General features: G+C 41.4%; 1 protein-coding gene across 1 annotated transcript in view; it reads left to right on the forward strand.

Moving 5' to 3' along the window:
* The first annotated feature begins 313 nt into the window (after positions 1–313).
* The window catches only part of ITGAV (integrin subunit alpha V), a 43,372-nt gene continuing 22,728 nt past the window's right edge, over positions 314–20,957 (forward strand). The window contains exons 1-6 of the mRNA XM_033064728.2: positions 314–479; positions 4,206–4,333; positions 16,310–16,401; positions 16,892–17,006; positions 18,214–18,275; positions 19,804–19,849. Coding sequence (XP_032920619.1) covers positions 325–479; positions 4,206–4,333; positions 16,310–16,401; positions 16,892–17,006; positions 18,214–18,275; positions 19,804–19,849 — 598 coding nt within the window. The 5' untranslated portion in view covers positions 314–324. The remainder of the gene's footprint in view (positions 480–4,205; positions 4,334–16,309; positions 16,402–16,891; positions 17,007–18,213; positions 18,276–19,803; positions 19,850–20,957) is intronic.

Below are 20,957 nucleotides of genomic sequence, written 5' to 3' on the forward strand. Positions count from 1 at the left end.
CCATGCCTGGGCTGGGGCAGAGGTAGGAGCGGGATGCCTGAAGCGAGGGCAGCCCCGGGCCGGAGCTGCGCAGCCCGGGCGCAGCCGGGCGCTCCCTGCCCGCTCCCGGCGGAAGAGCGCGGCGGCCCGGGCTCGGAGCGGCCAGGGCCCGCCCCCGGCACCACATGATGCCGCCTCTCCTTCCTGCCGCCCCCGTCCCAGCCGGCGAGGGGAAGTGGCAGCGCTCGCTCCCCGCCCCGCCGCGGGAATCGCGGCCCCTCCGCCCCCTCGGCGCGGGGCCGGCGCGTCCCGGCAGAGCCGCGCCCGCGGAGCAGCGCCCGGGCCATGGCGCGCCTGCCGCCGATGCTGCTCCTGCTGGGCGCCGCGCTGGCCCCGGGCAGCGCCTTCAACCTGGACGTGGAGCGCCCGGCCGTCTACTCGGGCCCGCCGGGCAGCTACTTCGGCTTCGCCGTGGACTTCTTCGCCCCCGACCCGTTCTCGTAAGTGCGCGCCCCGCCCGCGCTGCCCCGCCGAGCCGCTCCCCGCCAGTCCCGGAGCGTGGGGAGCAGCCCCGGCCCCTCGGCAGCCCCGCTCAGGCCCCGGAGCGGGATGGAGCCGGTGCGTGCCCGAGCGGGGTCCGCTCCGCATCCCTGCCCCGAGAATCCCCGGCCGGGAGCCAGAGCCGATCCCGAGCGGCGGCGGGACACGGACCTCGCCTGGGGGACTCTCTGCATAGCCGGGTCTCATCACATAATGGTGGTGATAAATGCGGTGTGGACAGATGTAGTTATGGTGTTTGAGTTGCTGACGCCGTGTCCCGTGGCGTTTCAGCCGAGGTGCTGCTCTGTCCCTGAGTGTGCTTTGCGGGAGTGCTGTGTTTGAACTGTGAGTTTGTGCGAGTCACCGAGCTGCTGAGGAGCTGCAGAGGGAAAAGTTCCCTGTAAGCACCCTCCACGTCTGCTTCCTGAATGTATTCCCGTTCCATGCTAAAGATCAGGCAGTATGTAGTCGCTGCTGTGTTTCAGACCTTTGAATCCTCGTGTCGCTAAGCCTCGGTGTTCCCAGAATGAACCAGGCTCTAGCTCTGAAATGCGGGCTACATTAACATCCAGCTTTTGTCACTTTTCCCCCACTCCTCTCCCATCTTTAGTAAGGGTTGTAAGACTGGAAAATCTGCTGGATTTCATCCTGCTGAGGGGGATATTGTCTCCCCTCCCTTAATCTTTAGCTTGTAAAACTTCATAAGCAAATTGTACGTCTATTGAGCAAGCCTTTCTGCAGTACATCATCCAGCCTTGTTTGCATTTTTTTATTGCCTACGTATATTAGAAGCCATCCTGTCTTAACTTGCACATGTTGCACCATCTTTGTCTGCTATCTTAATCCTGTAAGTCTTGGTACTAAAAGAAAAAAAGCTTCTATTTATGTCCTGCCCTTTATTTTTATGTCAGCATGTGTGTCTGCAGAGTTATCAAGAGGCTGGTAAATGTATGTAATAAACTCTTCCTTGCTTTCTGATAAGGAATTATATGACCCAGCTCTCCATGAAATCATTATTTGGAACCTTTCCATTGTTTTTATAAGAACTATTGACCTCAAATTGCACTGCTGTAAAAGAAAACAGTGTGGTTGTCAGGCAGCATGAAAAACTTCTGTACATTTATAAGTGAATTCTCTCCTTGGTTTTTTGTCATCACAAGAAGTTTGTTTGTACCTGCTAAGCTAAACACTTTATTTTACATTAAAGTTCCTAATTGAACCAAATAGCTATGCAACTTTTACAAGAACAGGCTCTAGAGGTGTTAAATTTTCAGTTTGTGCCTATGGACACTGATATTTTGCTTCCTGAAATAGCCAGAAATACTTGTATGCAGTGTCCAGGCATATGGGAGGTCAGGTGGTTTCTACACTTTTATTTTTGCTTTGATGAGCTTTGATTTATCACCTATTTTATACACCAGCACCAGAGATGAAGCAGTTTCGTTGGGCTAAAGCTGTTTGAATTGCCTAGCCTGACAACAAAGGCATGGTATTAGTTCCTGAATGCTCAAGCTGCTGTTTCTCAGTCTATTTTGATGTGCTGGATGCCAAGCTAAAGCTATTTAGAAGTCCAGCGTGGAAGTCCTATTGCAGGAGTGGAAATGGTGTTGTGTCAGGGGCTGTGTGGTGCCTGGCAGTGGGCACAGCTCTCACAGGAACACAGCTCCATAACAACTGCAGCAGGTTTCTCATGCACCCTCTGTTTCAGGGGATAGCACTGACAGTCCAGCATTCACCTCCAAGGAAATCCCAGTTTCTTTGTTTGCCATGGAAAGCCCCGGAGAGGGGCTGTTCCTGAAAGCACACCAGAGGTGCTAGAACACTCCCAGTCTTGCCCCAGCATTGGGATGGGGTGGATGGTTCAGCAGCATCATTCAGGAAATTGGCAGCATCAAAGCATAGCTGGTGCATTCCCATGGAAATACAATTGTCCCTCTATTCCCTCTTTCCCAAAGTATGTGGATTGGAGACTTCTTAGTGTTTGCATAATTTGCATATTATTATATGAGCTGTGACAAAATCTGTTTGTTTGGTTTCTGATGATAAAAATGCACTTTTTTATTTGGGGAAAAGACCCTTGTGGAGCCACAAAATGATTCCTTTATTTGTAATCTTGTTAATGAGCTTCATCACAAATATTAGCTTAAGAAAAAATTAAAAGATAGAATGGGAATGATTAAATCTTTTAAACAAGCATTTCATTTGGGGAACTTCTCAAAAGTCAGTGGTACAAGAGTAAAATGGGAGGTAAGCTACCACTTGTTTAATAGATTGTAATTATTATAATTGATGTGTTTCTTTACTTGGCATTATAATGTTTATTTTTAAGCATTTCTGTTCTTCCTGGAGAGTTGTTTTCAAGTTGATTAAAGTGTTTCAAATTCCTGTTCTAGAATTTTAGACAGTCTATGAATGGCAGCTAAGGAAAACAGAAAATCCAGGCTAGCTTGCAATCCATTTATCAGGGTCCACACCAGGACATTTTTAAGGTTCTGAAAATTCACACAGGCTGAAAACTTGTAGGTCTTAATGCAAACTGAGCTTTGATGAGGTGCTGCATGTTTATACCTATACTTATCTCTTTACCAAAAAGGAGCCTGGAGATGGCTCTGAAAACCAGAGTAAGTTTGATAAGCCTGGGTTTGCTTGCCTGTGGAGATTCTCTCCAACCAGTCCTGCAGCTTGTTCAGCAAACCCAGCTTCCAAACTAGAGAACTGTGATGCCTGACAAGACTTGCTCTTGGATTCCCTCCTAAGCAGTCTAAAGGGAAGCAAAGGACCAGACTGATCCTGATGAAAGGAAGCACTTGATTTTGTCTTCTAAGCATGACTTGATGCTTCTAATTGACTTTCTCAGTCAAGTGCTGATGAGTCAAGTGGGTCTCAGAGGTGCTGGGGCTCCTGGAAGGTGTTGGAAGAGGCCAAGAGCCTTGTTCACTCTGTTTCTTACTTTGACACTCCTGAATTTTGCCACCTGTGCAGGCACAGCGTCCTGGCAGCTCCTGCTGGGAGTGCTCTGAACAAGTGTCTGTAGAAGCAGAGATGCAGAAAAGCACAGCAGGTCCTAATAAGCAAATGATGACTGTGCAGTGAACGTGGCTCAGGATTCATTAACATGCAGATCTGTGGCTGAGCGTGGCTGGCACTCTGGGACTGTTTTTACAAGAGCACTTGCTCGGGCAGGGCTGACTCATCAGCTCAGTACATGCTGAGCTCCGAGTGCACTACTGCTTTGTTTATACGTTGTTTCCATTTTTGACTTCCTTGAATTACCCTTACTCACAAAATTAACCAGAAATTATGCCAGCTGATGGCTTTCGTAAGGTACAGAAGTACACAATTTCCTGTTCTCCTACACACGTACATATTTTTGAAAGGAAAAAGGAAGAATATAAAACATGTTTCTCTCGTTTAAAATATAATCCTAAGGAGGCCTGGATACTTTAAATTTATAATATCTTTTTTTCTCTCTGCTTTTGGTAAATGTTTTTTTTTTTTTTTCCCATGCAAAAAAGAGAACCTCATATGAATTTCTCTGTAACTGAGGGTAGTTCTAGTTGGATTTAGATTAGAGTAGGCAAGACTTTTGCTTTATTAACTCTTCAGCTGTCATAAAGTTATAACAGCTGCGCCACCTGTTTCAACAGGTGTTGAAACCTTTGTTTTGCTTCTTCTTTTTCCTGCAGGACATTTCTTCTGGTGGGAGCTCCAAAAGCAAACACTACCCAGCACAACATCGTAGAAGGAGGGCAGGTGCTCAAATGTAACTGGGACTCCAACAGGAACTGCCAGCCCATAATATTTGATGACAAAGGTAACATATGGGTCACTGTGGGGGAGATGGAATGTCTCTGCTCTAATGCTGCTGTGGGGAAGCAGAAAGGATTCAGGTTCCTGTGGGATTTTTTCATGGTCAATGTGAATGTGGCTGTTTTTTGACTGGCAACTAACCAAGGCTTGCTTGTGCTTTCCTTTTCCTCTCCTCTCTTTTAGAATTCTGTTGTCCCTAGTATGTGCTGAAAGCTTGAGTGAGCAGACATTGTCCTTCTTGTGTTTTAACCTATTTATATTTCTCCTCTGCACTTTCCAGCAATCCTAAAACATTTGGCAACCTAATTCCCAATGAACCCCGAGGGGTTTTCTTCCAATCAAGAATGTGTCATATTAGGAAAGATACTTTTCAATATCAGCAAAGGTGGTATAGGCAGAAATGCCCAGAAGTTTCATCTGAACTAAAAGCTGTGGAAAAAAAAGTATTTTTAAAATTTTTCCCCTCAGATATAACTCCACAGTGTTTGTGCCTTCTATGAAGCAGCATTCAGCTGCCTCGTAGGTATTCCCTACCCTTTTCTGAAGCACAGAAGAGCCCAGCAGCAGCATGGACATGAAATATTTCAGTCATTCTTCATGCTCTGGTGCACACAGTGATTTCCACAGGCTGTGGCAGGTCATGAGAATGCACTGCATGTGCTTTTCTGCTCCAGCCAGTCGGTGCTGAATCTTGTTTTCCACAGCATGTTTCAGGGCAGCGGAAAAACCTCCCCATGTCATGGGAGGGGATTAGCAAGACCTATGTTGGGGGGCAGAGGAAACACCTGTGCCTTGAAGGTCTGGTTGCTTGTAATTTATTCTTGCCTCTGCCAGTATTTTGACTTGGCAGCCTAAAAGTTGCTAGATTGATGCAGCCTTTTAAAATCGTGTGCAGTGGAGTGGAGAAGCCCGTCTTCCAATTCCACTGTAGAGGTATGCCACAAAACGTTGTTGGTGTTCAGATTTCTGAAATCTTCATATCTTTTTGTGAAAACCACTATGTCACCAGTTCCATTGCAAAAAAAAAAAAAAAAAAGTATGTAATGGCACCCACAAACCCCAAGTCATTATCATTCCTTCTTCACTCATTTATCATTGTCTCATATCATTCTATATCTGCCAGATTGGTAAAAATCTCTAATAAGCTGCTAAATCTGATATTTTTGTCTGCATCAGTGTCAAGACAGGAAAAACAGATTATAACTATCTTCTTTTTGTTCTTGTCTGGGCTAATTGTTTACTAGAATACAAGTGTACTTTTTGTTAGTTTGGGTAATTTTAAGAAAGAATCTTGATGTCCCTATTTAATAATCATCATTAATATCATAGCCCAAAAACTTCTGATGGGGAAAAATAAGCCACACATGTAGGTTTTAGACACATCTAATGGGAATTACAGTGGATTTATGAGTTTATGCTGTGAACTTTTGCAGTAGGCTTTTCCATGTGCCAGGTAGAGCTGATAGAGGCCACACTGCTTTGCTGTATGTGCTTAAGGTATTGCTCCTGGGCAAACAGAGAGTGTTTTGCTCATCATTTGCCTTTAAGGAGCAGGCATGTTAATCACTTGAAATTTAACAGTAAAAATAGCAGGTCATAACAGCTTAAGAGGATTTCTTTCAGGCATGCTTTAACTCACTCCAGCTTTGAGGCAATGAATGGGGGAATAATACATTTGTCAATTATTCTCCTGGTGAAAAGGGGCATTGTATTTCAGATAAAATAATAAATGCCCTGAGACAAAAAAGAAAATGTCTTTTTCTTTGTGCGTAACACAATGCTCGATTCCCTGTGTCCTGGTGACAAAGTCACTGCCAGCACTGTAAGCCCCTGCCTGCCCCTGCCTCATTAGGGAACAGGGCTTAGGGAGGGCTCATGACCCACTTTGGGAAAACAGGAAGAGGAAGATCTGACCACTAGCTTATGGTGCTGATGCAAAGGGGCTTTTTGTAGGTGACTAAATGCAGCCTCTGCAGGAATCCAGGCTCATCCACCACTGCTTATCATTTGTGCAATACCACTTGTAACTCCAGAGGTACTGCTTAGCCCTGCCATACAAAGCAGATTTTTTATTCCCTCTCAAATTACTGGAAAAAACATGTTCTGCATCATTACTTAGATGTGTTTATTCAGAGTTATTTTCTAATTGCTTACAGCCATTGAGAAATCTAACCTGTGAAAATAATGAAAATAATGAGGATGTGGATTTCCTCTGTTTGCCTGTGTGTGGAGTTGGATGCCCTGTAATTAACAGGAGTCATGACCCCATTCCTGCTGCTGTTCCCTTCTGCCAGGCAGCACAGCTGGAAATGCCAGAGCAGGCAAGCAGTGAGTGGGAGCAGGGCAGAGGCTGTGTTCCTGTGCTGGGAGTGTGGCAGGGGAATGGAGGAAAGAGCAAGCCTTGTTCTCACTGTGTAGGGTTGTGTTTGTCACAAATTAATATGAGACTAGGATTTTACAGAGGTCTGGCAAGCAAGGTTTTTTCCTCTATATGTTCTTCTGTTATTATTAATTAGGACTATTTCTTCTTAAACATTCCTTACTTTTTGTTTAAGTTTTTCTGCAGCTTCATGGGTCCATTCTTCTTCCCCATCTGTGCAAAGGCCATGCTGAGCCCACTGGCTGGACAGGGCTGGGTTTTATTTTCTAGCTCTTGCTTTTGGCTTTAACACCATATTTGTATATCAGCATGGTCATTTATGTGATCAAATGCCACAGCTCTTCCATAGCCCAGGAGGGAAGGTACCAGGTGCTGGAGGATAATCTTTGGAAAGTTGTTCCAGCCCTGATGTTGCAGCAGCACTGCTTGCTTACTTGCACCTACCCTCAGCCCAGCTGCCCTGGAGCAAAGTGATAAGTGATTAAGCTGACAGTTCCTGTACTACAGAATTTACTACTTTGTTTCTTCCTTCCTGTGGGTGACCACTCAACTCCATCAGGAAGGGACTTGGGCAGTAAGAGTCCATTGCAATGGAGTGCAATGTCACTTATGTAGCTCTCATGCTGAAATTACATGTATTTTCCTCTTTCTCATGCCCTTCCCATCAGCCTGTGACATAAAAACCAAAATCAAACAAAAGCAGTTATGATAATTTTTAAACCTCTGGCTAAAAAAGCAATGTTCTTTCACAGCAAATTTCCTCATTTAAAACAGGACTATATTTCATGGAATCACAGAATGGTTTGGGTTGAAAGGGACCTTAAAGATGATCTAGTTGCCACCCCCAGGCATGGGCAGGGAGAGTTTGTGAAAGGGAATCCCCTTGTCCTGGATCTCTCAGCACAGTGGTTCTACTCCCTGAAAATACACTGGAGAATATTCTGTCCGTGTGTGTCTGTGTGTTTCTGTGCACATTACACTAATTGCTTTTGACATTCTGGTGTATATGATGGCTTTGGAAGGCAAAATGTTTATGTGGCACATTAACACTTCCCAAATGTAAAGATGCTTCGCTGTGGGGCTTCTCAGCCTTGTAGCAGTGACATCAGTTGGCTTTGATTTAACACAGTTCTCACTGTGTGACAGTGGCATAACAGACTTGTGTGGTGGAATCTGCCCTGAAGTTCAGGGGTGCACATGGCTGTGCTGCATGTGCTTGTGTCATGGGGCTGGAAATTGAATACTTTTTTTTAAAATAGGCTTTCTAATGTCATCAGGCAAGTGTTTCAGACTGGCTTCTGCTCTTAGGAGCACATAAAGGTAGTAGGTTAAAAGGACCCAAGCACCAGAGCATTCTTCCTCATCTGTACACCTCTGTTGTCCTATTGCAAAACAGAAACAAGAAGCAGTGCTGCTCTTACTTTAATAGGTTATCCTGCAAGTCTAGATAGAAACAGGTCTGATTGAAACACTTTTTACACCTTCTTCCTGTATACCTTGTTAATTCAGCAGTGAGCATGCTTCTGTCACAAAACTAAAATTTCTGCTATTGGTTTTCTTCTGTATCTTGACTTCTTTCTACAAGTGACAAAGCATTACCACAATTTCAATTCAACCATTATGCAAAATACTTGGAATTTTTCCCTTTTGTCCCAGTTGACTTTCAGAATGTGTAGGAGGCACTTTTTTTTCAGGACAAGCACTAAAGGGAAACTTGTATTCTCAAGATAACATATTCTTCAAAACTGCCACAAGCACAAGCAATGATAATAAGTCCTTCCCTCTGCAAGATGTTTTACATTGCACATTCAAATTTTAAAAAATCACAGGTTGTAGCTCAAGGTAAATATTTATTTTCATTCATTCTTATCTGTTTTCCACACTGGATAATTTTGTGACCAAAAATTTAGTTTATTTTTTGTTTAAATCCATAGAAATAGGGGGATGCTCTGAATTTTGTGAAGTATCCAGGAAAGCAAGTTGTGGAAAAACTGCTTTTACACCTGGCTGAGCCCTTTCTACCAGACTGAGCAGAAACGTGGTTTCTCTCTTGAAAAGCTTAACACTTGGCTTTTTCTGCCAGCTGCTCAGCTGCATTTTCCAGGAATAACATATTTCTTGTGGGTAAACTTGAAGGGAATGCACGTAATCCAGCAGCCCATTTTCTGTTTCTGATCAGTTCTGAGGCCAAGGTCCAAACCCATTTGTTTTAAAGATGTATGAGTCTCCCTCTCCTTTTTTCATCTCCACAGCCTTCATGGACTGGCACAGCAACTTTTTTGTAGATAGTACCAGATATTGCCAACAGTGCTTCCATAGTCTTCCTCAGGAAAAAGATTCTTGAAAAGTTAAAGGGTGTTCCACAAGTTAAATGTATTTTGTGTAGCTGCCCATTTTCTGTGTATAAAATTAAACATGTGTTTTCTGTGCAACAGGAGGATCAAAAATTCACTGAGCCAGACAACAAAACCAGTGAGCAGAGAGGTGGCCAAATGTGCTGTTTAGGAAAACAACACAAAATCTTTGGTTTTATTTATGTGTTTTACAGTCAGGCATGCATGGAATGGCAGGGTTGATAGACTTTGCTAATTGTCTGAAGTCTACATAAGTACCTCCATTATTTGCCCCTGGAATTTTAGAGGATCATTCTGAGTTTTCATTTCAACAAACAAAAAAATTTTTTCAGAGATCCGTGTAACCAGTTGGAGTTAATTAGGCTATACACGTGGCAAATTAATATAAATCAAAAGTTTCCTGTGTGCTTGTTTAAAAAAAATAAATAAAAATCTTGATAGTTATTTATATTATTTTATTTTTCTTATTGGGGTCCTAGCTCATCATCAGTCAAGAACAGTGGAAAGTGGGTTGGTAGAAATAGCATTTCTTCATGTGTCTATGACTTTTATAAAAGTTTAACCAAATTATTTTATTACCTGCTGCTTTTTTTAAAGAAAACTTTAATTAAGAAATGTGTCTGCTGCAGTACAAAATGCTTGAAACTAGCTCTTTATGTCAGCACCAGAAAGTGCAGTCCTGAGCCTGCCTCAAGAGCTGCTGCATTTAGAATCATCTGATGAAATGCAGACAGCTCTATGAACTGTTACAAAGGAAAATATGCTCACAAAACCAATCTGAACTTCTATGCTAATGAATTGCAGATTTCTTGAGCACAATTCGTGTTAAGGCCAGGAAGATTTGCTTGTTCAGACAATGCATTGTTTTGCTTTTCTGAGACCTGTGGTAAACCAGGGATGCATGGCTGAGTGGTCATTCCTCCTCTTGGGGAAAGCTTTCCCTACTGCTTTCATTCTCTGTAGCAGATCTCAAAATTCAACACTGGGGAGACTTACAGAAGCTGTTCAGTACTAGAAACTGGGAGCATCTCAAATGTTTTCAGCTCAGTGTGGTGTGGTTTTAGTGCTTTGGGAAAAGAATTCAGTGTAGCCTCTGCTGGAGAAAGTTTTATCACCAAAAGTTTTACTGTTCCTCCTCTTCCCCCTTCCCATGTTTTGATGCAAAAATTTTAGAGAAACTGTTTGTTCTTAAATGCTTTTGGATACAATTCTTTGGAGACTGGATATTTTGTTTTGTGCTAAAAGAGCAAAAGGAGATTTTTGCAAAGGAAATAGCGTTGTAAAGAGCTCCCCTAATTCCTTATGTTTACAGATTTGGTTGGTTTTTTTTCCCTGTCCCCCAAGTGGACGATTTTAGACAATAGGAGGCTTTGTTTGGAAGCCTAAACCACCAGTTTGGCATGGCTGGATCTATCTGTGACCTATTTAGCTTGAAGTGGGTATTTTAACTGCCTCGGGCAGCTTTGGGCTGTAGCATTGCACCCAGTAAGATCTGCTGATCTTGAAGCAGACCTTGAAGATCTGCTGATGCTGAAGTTATGGCTGGAGTGGGTGCCATGAGCTTACATTTCCCTTCTGGAGATTTTGATCATTTGCGCAAAACAATCAATTGTTCAAAATGCCATCATTTCCACAGAAAAAAAAAAAGGAAGTGTGAGATAGGTCGGTATTCTTTGAAAATAGCTTACTTTAACAAAGTACTGCTTTATTTTTGGCTGATTGCTTTATTGGTATCACCATGGAATCCACAGGGGAATTTCAATCTCAAAGGCCATTGATTTAGTCAACACTAAAGCAATATATCTTGTGAAGACCATTCATTGATTGGGAGTGAAATGGATTGGTTTTTATCTGGCTGAATCTCTCCTTAGCTCAGTGCCCCTGAAGTTTGGTTGTTATCCTTATCCTGGTGCTGGATAACTGAAGTGTGCCTTGGGATCTGGATGCAGGAGAGGCAGAATGTATTGAACCTCCTCTGCTTGTGGTTGGAGCTGACAGCAGAGAGCTGCTTGTGCTTTTGTGATTAGGCACAGTCCTGCATGAAAACTGCTGGCTCTGTGTGTGTGGCTGGATCGCAGGGGAATGACGAGCTGGAAAAAAAAACCAGCTTACTTATATTAGGCAAGGGAAAAGATGTTTTTGTTCCAGCACCGCCCGGGGAAAAACGTGGGATTCATACCTCAGAAGAGGCAAGGGAGAAGTGGGAAGGTCTGTATTCCCATCTCCCTGAGTCATTGCAAAACACTGGGGCTAAACCAAGGTTGCTAAAGCATCAGCTGCCTCCCAGCATGGGGAGTTTCAGATGAAGATAAGCTTGTGTTCACTTGCTCCTGCTGCGTCAGCCGAAGTTTAAATCATTCAGACTTTGGCTGTAATGATAGATGAAAGATACTTTACACTGCATAGAGTGCTCCTACTATGAAAAGAGGGCTCTTGCATATTTCATAGCTTTGTCTTTCTTTTGGCTAGCTGCATAGTTTCCTTTTACCTCGGAACTAGTTACCTTTTACCTAACTCCATTTACATTGAATCAGCATAGTTACAAAGAGGTTCATTTTAACCAGAGGTCTGTGAATCCGGTGACTACGTTTTACAACTTCTGAAGTGTTTTTGATATGGTGACACTGAACCAGGTTTCATCAGTTCAGTGCCTCTTGACTCACAATCATCCCTGTTAAGGCTGGCTGAAGATGGAGTAAAAGTTTTAGTTCAGTTTGCTCATTACCATAAAAACACGCGGGCTGCAAGTTACAACTGGATCCGCTTACTCAACAGCAGGACTTTGCTAGTAACTCCTTTGTTCCTGTAACTGATAACATTTACCTTGGGAAAAGAAGGTGCCAGCTATCCAAAAGTGATAGTTAAAAGAAATCCATTGCTGAAAAAACTTTTGATTTTTTAATTATGTTTGGAAGGTGGATTTATTTTCTTTTTCTGCAATTCCTACCCAGCATCTCTCCACATTAATTTTCAGTTATAAATTCAAATCCTATGGAATGTAGTAAAGAGACTGTGCTCCATTGCTCCACCAGCAATGCACCTTTTTTATTATTTTATTTTATTTAAATTTTCTTATTGCCCTGACTACCCCATCCCTCTACCTGGAAAAGTACCTTGTGAGACACAGCCCATTGACTTGACATGTCAGCCCTTTTTCCCTATTGAAAGAGTCATGTAAAATCATCTTGTGATGCCTGCTACAATCAGAGGGAGCAAAGGAAAGAGCAGGGCATAAGCTGCCTTTACAGATAGGAAATAATACCCCATGGCCATATGACATAACCCTGGAATTAGTGACCCATCAAATACAAGTCTCTGTAGCAGTTGCGTTTTAGCCTGACAAAAAGCACTGTATAAAAACTCTGAATGTTTTCTTGAATACATCTAGTCAGAATATAGTTTGTCCTGACTAGATTTATTTGTTTGAATGCCTTTTTAAAGGCTTTTTCAAGGCAAGGTTGAATGGAACTCTGAGCAGCCTGGTCTAGTGGAAGGTGTCCCTGCCCATGGCAGAGAGGTTGGAACAAGATGACCTTTAAGGTTCCTTCAAACCCAAACCATTCTGTGATTCTATGATTAAAATGCACATCATTAGCTTCAAGACATGTGTAAGGTGTTTTTGGGATCCTCTGAAATTTTAGAAATACAAGAAAAGGCTGTGAGAAATGCCATAAGGAAGATCCCTTATAGTACTAAGGCTGACTTTAATACATCAAAGCATTAGTCTGGATTTATAATCCCTGGATGTTTAAATCTTACCTGTAATACAGTTTGGTTCATTTAAGGTAAGTACTGTTTCTAAAGGGTAAGAGGAAGACTTGTTCTATTTTGATTTTTAGATTTTTATATGTGTGTGTGTATATATAAATCACTACTGCTAAAAATTATACAAAGATGAAATAACAATCAAGTCAGGCTCTTTATAATAAAGCACAGGAATGCTGAAGTCAGTCCTGTACCTTCCCATGACACATATACTTTGTGGTACAGCTCAACATTTAACTGTGGTTAAAACTGCCTCACTGAGAGCTCCTGAGGAAAAACTCAAATGATTTCTTGTTTAAAGTGAGGGGATTTTTTTTGAATGGGTGTTTTCCAGATTTCCTGATAAAATTAGTTTCCCTTTGGATCTGAGAGAAGTTTATAATCTATTTGCACAGTTTTTCTTGGGAGGAATTTTGAGTGAGTGTAGGTTAACAAAGGTTGCTTTTCTTCTGTAATGGAGAGTTAATATCACATTTGGCCTGTATCAACTTTTTACCTGAGACATCTGTTAGTGTTTCCAGTGTACACACTTTCTACTTGATCTAGATCTTCTGTCCTCATGCACTTTCCAGTGTTGCAGCCATTTTCAAGCTGAACTCAAGGCTCTCTTCTTAAGACCCCCTCACTTAGCTTTACAGAACCTAAAGAGGCTTTGAATAGAAGAGAAACTCAATCTAAGACATTTTGGCACATCTTGGTTTGTTATGTGTGTCTGCACTGACATGGAGCAACTTGACTGAGATGTTTGCAAAACGTTTCTACAACAGCAGTGTGCTATAAATAAATTAAATCCACTTTGCCAAATTGCCTAATGGAACACATTTTTCTGTGGGGCGGTGGGGTTTTGTAAGAATTCTTCATTTGTTGTTCAGGCCCTCAGAAATTACGATGCTGGCTTCTGAAGTCATGACATCTGGCACATAAACTCCATTTGGCACATCATTATCTTTGTGGTCATGTTCGTTTGCTTTCCGGTTTGGAGATTTGGGGTTTTTATGTGCCAGCTTCTGGTTGTATCTGAAAGCATGGAGATTTCTAATATTATCCTCAATTTAGAGCTGAATCAGGGCTTTTTAATACTGTAGAAAAGTATTTTTGTCCTCCTAACACTAGGGAGATGCTGTCCTGGACACTGATCCCTGTTGGCAGCTGAGAGTGCCCAGGGAAAAGGCAGAGAGGAGCTGTTTGGGCAGCCTGTGCTGGTTGTTCTGCTGGCTCCGCTCTTCTCCAGGGCAGTCAACACAGACCACGGGCAGGTGGCACTACTAACCACTACTTGCCTTTCTTTTTATTGTATTTTTTATTCTCATCATTCAGCCCAGACTTGAAGGAACTAATTTCCTTAACAGATGAGATAAAATCAGTTTGTTGATAATGCAGAATGGCTACTTACTTACTATTGCAACACAACCTTTCCTTCTACTTCCTGCCTGTTGTTTTAAACTGAAATAGGAGGTTGGATGCCACCACACCTTTATAGTACCTGGAACAATAGGATTCTGCTTTATACTATGGAACTGATATTTTCTTTCGTTTTTGCCATACATACATGGTGTGCTATAAGTATCCAACAGAAACATGTAAAATGCCACTCTGTAACTATTCCCAAGTTTTACATTGTTTAAAGCTGAGCTTGGCAAGTAGAGCTGAGACATTTCTTTGTATTCAGGAGTAGCTGGACAAGTAGACGGCAGAAGCCAAATCTGTCTTTCCAGGCTACGTAACCCTGGGCGTGGTTAAAAGATGAATTAACCACTTTTAAATCCCAGTTGGTGCCAAAAAGGATATAGTTCCCAGCTTTATGCTGCTGTCTTCTCCCCAGCAGGTTAGCACTGCTCCCCTCCCCTTCAGCCAGCTGGGTTGGAACCTCATCCTGCTGAATACTTTTTTAGGAGGGTTCATTCTTAGGTGGTTCATGTTGTGGCCATGTCACCAGGGGAGTAGTACCAAGAGAGACATGGGCAGCAGAAATGAACTTGTGGACAGGAGCAAATGGGAACTGCTGCCCCTTTGGGTGGCAGCTTCATCTGAAACTAATCCAGTCATGCCTTTGAGCAAAAATACCTGTGGGTGGATTTTCGTGGTTAAGGCAAGGAACAGAGAAAATGGTGATAAACCAGGGATTTTTGTGTGTGCCAAAGGTAGTTCCCTGTTTGGAAAACATCTTGGTCTAGTTTTGCTTTTTTGTACCATGAAAAGGTGACATGCAGGTCTCCAAGTTACATTTCAGCCTATGCAAGGGTGAGGATATAAATGTTCGATGTACATCCATCTGTGCAGATGTGCTGACCATCAGTCCCTCCAAGCCTTTAGCACCAGTCCAGTAAGAGAGGGAGGGGAGATAACAGTGGGAGGTGGGGCTTTTAGCCACCTTTGATGACATTAGAAAAAACCACAATAGTTCTCTGTGTTGCAATGTGCTTGGCATTGGTTTCTGTGCAGTTCTAATCTGAGAACAAAAATAGTTCAGATACTTGCTTGTTTTGGCTGAGTTGGCAGATTAAAATCTCTTCTGTCTTTTTCATGGGACTTTCCTAAAGGAAGTAACACAATCTCTGCAGACAAAACATTCTTTACAAGGTGTGGAACAAGCAAGGAAGTTTTAGTTCAAGTGGCCACAGTCTCTGAATCATAGCAGGGTTGGGTTTGGGGATCCCCCCAGCACTTTGGGTGTGATATGTGGCTTTTGTCTCATCATTCCTGTCGTTTCAGGCTCTACAAACCAGCCTGTTAGGGAACTTTTAGAAAAGGTATCTTTTTCAAAGTGTTACATCGATTTTCTCATCATGCTGGCAAAGTTTCCCTCATTTTGCCAATGAAAGTAGACAAGAAACAACAAATAATTCTGACTTTCAACACTCACACCTGCAGAAATATTGCTTGTTGCTGGCAGCCAGCATCACGGAACAGACTCCAGTGCAAATTACATTAACTTGCTCTCTTTCCCCATATCTTTTAAGCTTTCAAATTGCCTGCTTTGTGCATTGCAGTGACACTCAGAATAGAGATGTTACCACTTGGTAGAATTAGGAGAAGGATCTCATTCCTGATTCTAGCCAAACCTCACATTATTTAATCAAGGTAATATTTCTTTTAGAAACATTAGTCCTAGCTTTGGCTCTGGTTCCTGAGCAGTGCTGTAATCTGCTTGGAAGTCAAATAGCTCAACTATGAGGTATTTACTGTGTGGCTGTCAAACATGCTATAAACTTTGAGCTCTTACAACTAATCACCTTTGTGCCAATGCTCTGTGAGCAAAAATAGCTGCTTTGGGCCCTTGATAGGAAAAAATACTAATAAATCCTTTTTGAAGCCTGTTTCCATCAAAGGGTGATATTCTCCAATGTTGCTGTTTCTGGGTTTCTCTGTGTGCATCAAAAGCAATGGCTTAGTGTTTGTTTTTGGTTTGTTGGGGGTTTTTTTTTCATTTTTACTGTACAGGTTTCTCTGAAATTAGGCTTCTTTTTTCTCTTCTTTGTAGGTAACAGAGACTTCGCTCCTGACGATCCGCTGGAATTTAAGTCTCATCAGTGGTTTGGAGCCTCTGTGAGGTCCCAAAATGATAAAATTCTGGTAGGTCTTTCACAACATTCAGATGAATCAGTACTGAGATATTGCAGTGGAAGAAAATGTGAAGAGATCCAGATAACTTGGAATTTAAACAAAATCCCACTTATCAGCATAAATTGTCTTTTGTTCAGAATTTCCTAGCTAGGCTTTGCTTAACTCTTTATGAACAAAGGTTGAAGCATTTTTTCTAGTCTTAAGGAAAGTAGTAAAATTAGTTTGATGAAGTTAGAATATGTTACAAATTCTTGATAAACACTTTACAGCCGTTGCTTTAAGAAAATATTATTTCTAAAGTTCTTGATATAAATTAGCTATTTATAAAATACAAACTGGTGGTAATTCTGCCCCACTGCTGATAGTATATATCTCCTCTAATAAGACAAAATGCATCTGTCAGGGTTTTTTTGATGCTTTTCTGTATAAAATTGGAATTTCATTGTATTATTTGATACCCACCAGCATTTTGAAGAGGAGTTTGTGTGTTCTTCCCTAGGCCTGTGCCCCACTGTACCACTGGAGAACTGAAACAAAACAAGAGAGAGAACCTGTAGGAACTTGTTACCTGCTTGCTGGGTCAAAATTTGTGGAATATGCTCCCTGCAGGTCAAGTAAGTATAGGGCTTGGTTTTCTCTTTGGAATTCCTCTTGTGTCACATTTTGTGTACATTTTGGAGCAGGGTGTTTTACAGTTATTTCTCTCATCCATGTATAGCAATTAGAACAAAACTTAAAAGCTAGATTCAGACATCTGAATTCTCCTCCAGTTGAGGTTCATGATGCAGACCTTGTTTCCACTACTGTAGGGCAGAGGAAAATCTTAGGTCCAAGTATCATTGGACTTGAGGACTTCTGTTGTTGAAGGGACCAATTCTGTAGTAATCACTCAAAATTATTTAGCAAGTGCTTTTTCAAAGGCCAGCTCTAGAATTTTTATTATTATTCAGACATATTAAGGTGCAAGCTCATTTTAGAAGACAAGCTTTTGCAGAAATAGGTTCTGGTGTCCCTGTGTGCATACACGTGTAGAGATGCATTGTTTCAATTATATTAGCTGTTGAACATTTGGATATTTGGACATTTTATTTTCCAAATGCTTTGCATTTGTTTCCTCTAGTTGGGCTGATAGATTATTCAGAGGTTTTTAACCTAAAACTTGAATGTTGAAGTTAATATTGACTTTTTATTTGTGGGAATAAAATCCAGCCTGGTCCAGCATAACAAGAATTTAAATAAGTAAATATTAAACTAAATCATGCTAGTTAAGCAGTCACACTTTCAGGTAAGGAGCTTCCAGCATTTCTACTCTGAAGCTGTATGATCCTAAAATTGATTCAGCCATAACAATTCTTGCTAGGATGAGTCTCAGTATGGAGGTATTTTTTTTCAGCCAGGTATGCTCTTTTTGTTTTAAGTCAATTCAGCTTTCTTTTCCATACCAAAAGAACAATTTATCCCCTCTTTTCCAGATACCTTATTTCCTGAATAGAAATGGAAAACCCATCTTCCCCAAGACTTTGGAAGATTAAATACAAAGGAATATGGGGTTGCTTTTTTGCTTTGACTGTGCTAGGCTAGAACATGTGCTACTGTTTTATATCTAATAGGCCAGCCCTGAAGTTGTTACAGCATGTGGTTGGGAGTTGTTGATAAAGAGAAAATACTGATTAAGGAGAAAAGTATTCCAAGGTTCAAGTTTAGGAGTGCAAGTTTACATAGAAAGATGCATTGGAAAGTCTCTGCAGAAAACTGATTGAGTACTGATAATAATTTATTTATTTTCTTCTCTTTCTTTTCTATCTTTTTTTTCTTTGGTAGCAACTATTGATGCAGATGGACAGGGATTTTGTCAAGGTGGATTTAGCATTGACTTTACAAAGGTATGTGATTTTTTTTGTCATTTCTGTGGGTCAGCAGACAGCTGCAAGTTTACAAACACTCCTGATACAGAGCACTTAGAGGCACTGCTATTATGAAACCAAATGTTACTGCTCCTGGCAGGGAGTGAATCCACAACCGAGCAAAATTTATAAATAAACCACTCAAAGAGCTCTTATAAACCTGTTTCTCCCTACATCTTCACAGCAGCACACTTTCACCTCTAGTAGGCACCATCTCCTGAACAAATAATCTGCTTTCCCAGCTTCCTGCCATACCCCTCTGCTGCAGCTGGTCCTCAAGTGAATTCAGCTGTTAATAGTCTGGATTTTTGAGGCATGGCATTGGTGCATAGCTAGTGTCACTTCTTGAGAAATAACTCAGGGAACTGGTAAACAATGTGCTTGTGAATCATGTTTGATTTTCTCATCAGCTAGCAGGGGTTTTTTACTGACTTGTGTTTCTTCTACTTTTGTGTCCTCCCTGCCTGTTCTAGTTCTTTATTTACTTCAAATTCACAATTACTTTTGAAATCCAAGCCCAGTAAAACTGTGCAGAGGTCTGAGAATCTACTATAGTGTTTTATATTGCACAGTGAAATTGCTGAGCAGAGTCAGGACGTGTTAAGACCATGCCAGCCCTGTTTGTGATGTGGCTCCTTTTTTGGGCTCTCACATCTCAGGATGAGGTCATATCCTGTCACTCTTTGCCCAAGGCCACTCTTGGTTTTCCTCCAGAGGAAACTGCCAAGTGCAGGGTAGGACTGTGAGTTTTTGGGTTATTTTGCACACACCCTCAGATTCACTGTGCAGATTCCAGGCCCAGTTGAAACCAACTTTGGGCTCTAATCCAAAACCTTAGAGTGTGCAAGCCAGGGTGTATCTCCAAATGTCTGACCTAGATTTTTCTGAGTGGTGAGTATGGGAGTTTTTAGGATTAAAACCTGAATAAATGACTTAATCATGCAGCAAAGCCTATGGCCTAATTCAATACTTACAGAGCAAATTCCCAAGCCTGGGATAGTTAATGTGGTTAAAGTTTCATAAAATGGTTTGTGAATTGCAGTTGTGCCAAGAAATATGGAGTGGGGGAATTACATCACAGTTATTCTGAATTAAGCTTTTCTAATGATAAGTTACAGAAAATGGCAGAGGCAGAAGATGACACTATTTTGTGTACTGACCTAAAAACATGAAGGAACACTTTGAGTTTTCTCCTAATTGTATTCCTGTTGCCATACATTTATGGGAGAAGAAGGGTCTATTACAATAAAACCAGAATTATGCCTAACATTCTAAATGGGTGAAATAGTTACTGAAATAATACTGAAATAGTTTGGTTAGCATTTTACAAGATGCATTCCTAATTAATCACTCCTTCAAAAAGGAAAATGTGTGGTGGTCAGCAGAGCTAGTGATGTATATGTATGGAATTTCTTCCCATAAACATGGGACATGTTGTCTGGCATTAGATGTGCTTCATGAGTTTTTAATTTTTCTTTCTGTCTTCCTTGTTTTATTCCCTTCCAAGGGAGACAGGGTGCTGCTTGGAGGACCTGGAAGTTTTTACTGGCAAGGTGAGATATATCATTTAAATCACAGAGAAGTTGACCTTTATGATTTTTTTTATCCTCTTAGTCATTTTGATCCACACTCTTCCAGCTGCTGTCAGAGTCTTTGTCAGTAAGAAAATTGACAGAAATGTTCTTTGGGACAAAAGAATATCTCCTGAATAAGGAAGGCAACCACAGATAAAGACTGTAGTAATAATAGTATAGATTCCTTTGTGTTTCAAATAACTCCACAATCATTATACAGGCATTTTCCCTGGAACACGGGATTTGTTTTCATCAGCAGGATAAGTTTCCTTTAGCATATTTTGTTTCACTATCTATGTGTTTTTTAATCTGACACACATACAGCATGTGCATTTTCAGTGAGAAATATCCCTTCTAAAGAGAATTCCATTGTTTTCCTCTGATGACAAAGATATTTTGCATTTGTATTAATTGGTTTGTGCTGTGGGGCACATTTTACCTGGTATTACATGCATACTTTGCTCATGTGGGATTCAACTGGTGTTTGTTTGCAGGATTATTCAGCCTTTAACTGCAGCTCTCTGTTCAAAGGAGGGTGCTGCTGTGATCAGGACACAGCTGCCAAACTGCTGCCTGCTTTCTAATGTAACTTCTAACATTTATTAATAGATTCTCTGTATCGTGCCAGCCTACATGTAGGTGCAGCAGCATAGGAGGCTTGTTCCAGTCCTGTGTTTTAAATTATAAACAAAATTGAATGATTGAAGCTAAACTGCAGATACAGTATCATATAAATTTGGTTCCTGTATTCATTTTATTGCTTTTTGGCAAAAGTGGCACTTCATCTGCCAAAACAACCTTATTCTCTTCTACTACCACAAAACCCCACTTGGCTCTGAATAGAAGACAATAGTATAGTTCTGAAAAGAAATTTTCATCCTGAACTTTTATTCCACATCCTGAGATGCTGCAGAAGGAGTCTTCCCTTCACTTCATACACCTATGAGTATGTATGTGAAGTTAGTGCCATTTTGAATGTGGTTTTTTGGTGATTCAAATTTTCATTTAAACTCGAAGAAAAGAATGTAATGGAGTCACCACCTAGTGGCTGATGAAGTGAAAATGGAGAACATGGCATTACACTGTG

The sequence above is a fragment of the Catharus ustulatus genome, chromosome 7, assembly GCF_009819885.2.
Source record: "Catharus ustulatus isolate bCatUst1 chromosome 7, bCatUst1.pri.v2, whole genome shotgun sequence".
NCBI lineage: Eukaryota > Metazoa > Chordata > Aves > Passeriformes > Turdidae > Catharus > Catharus ustulatus.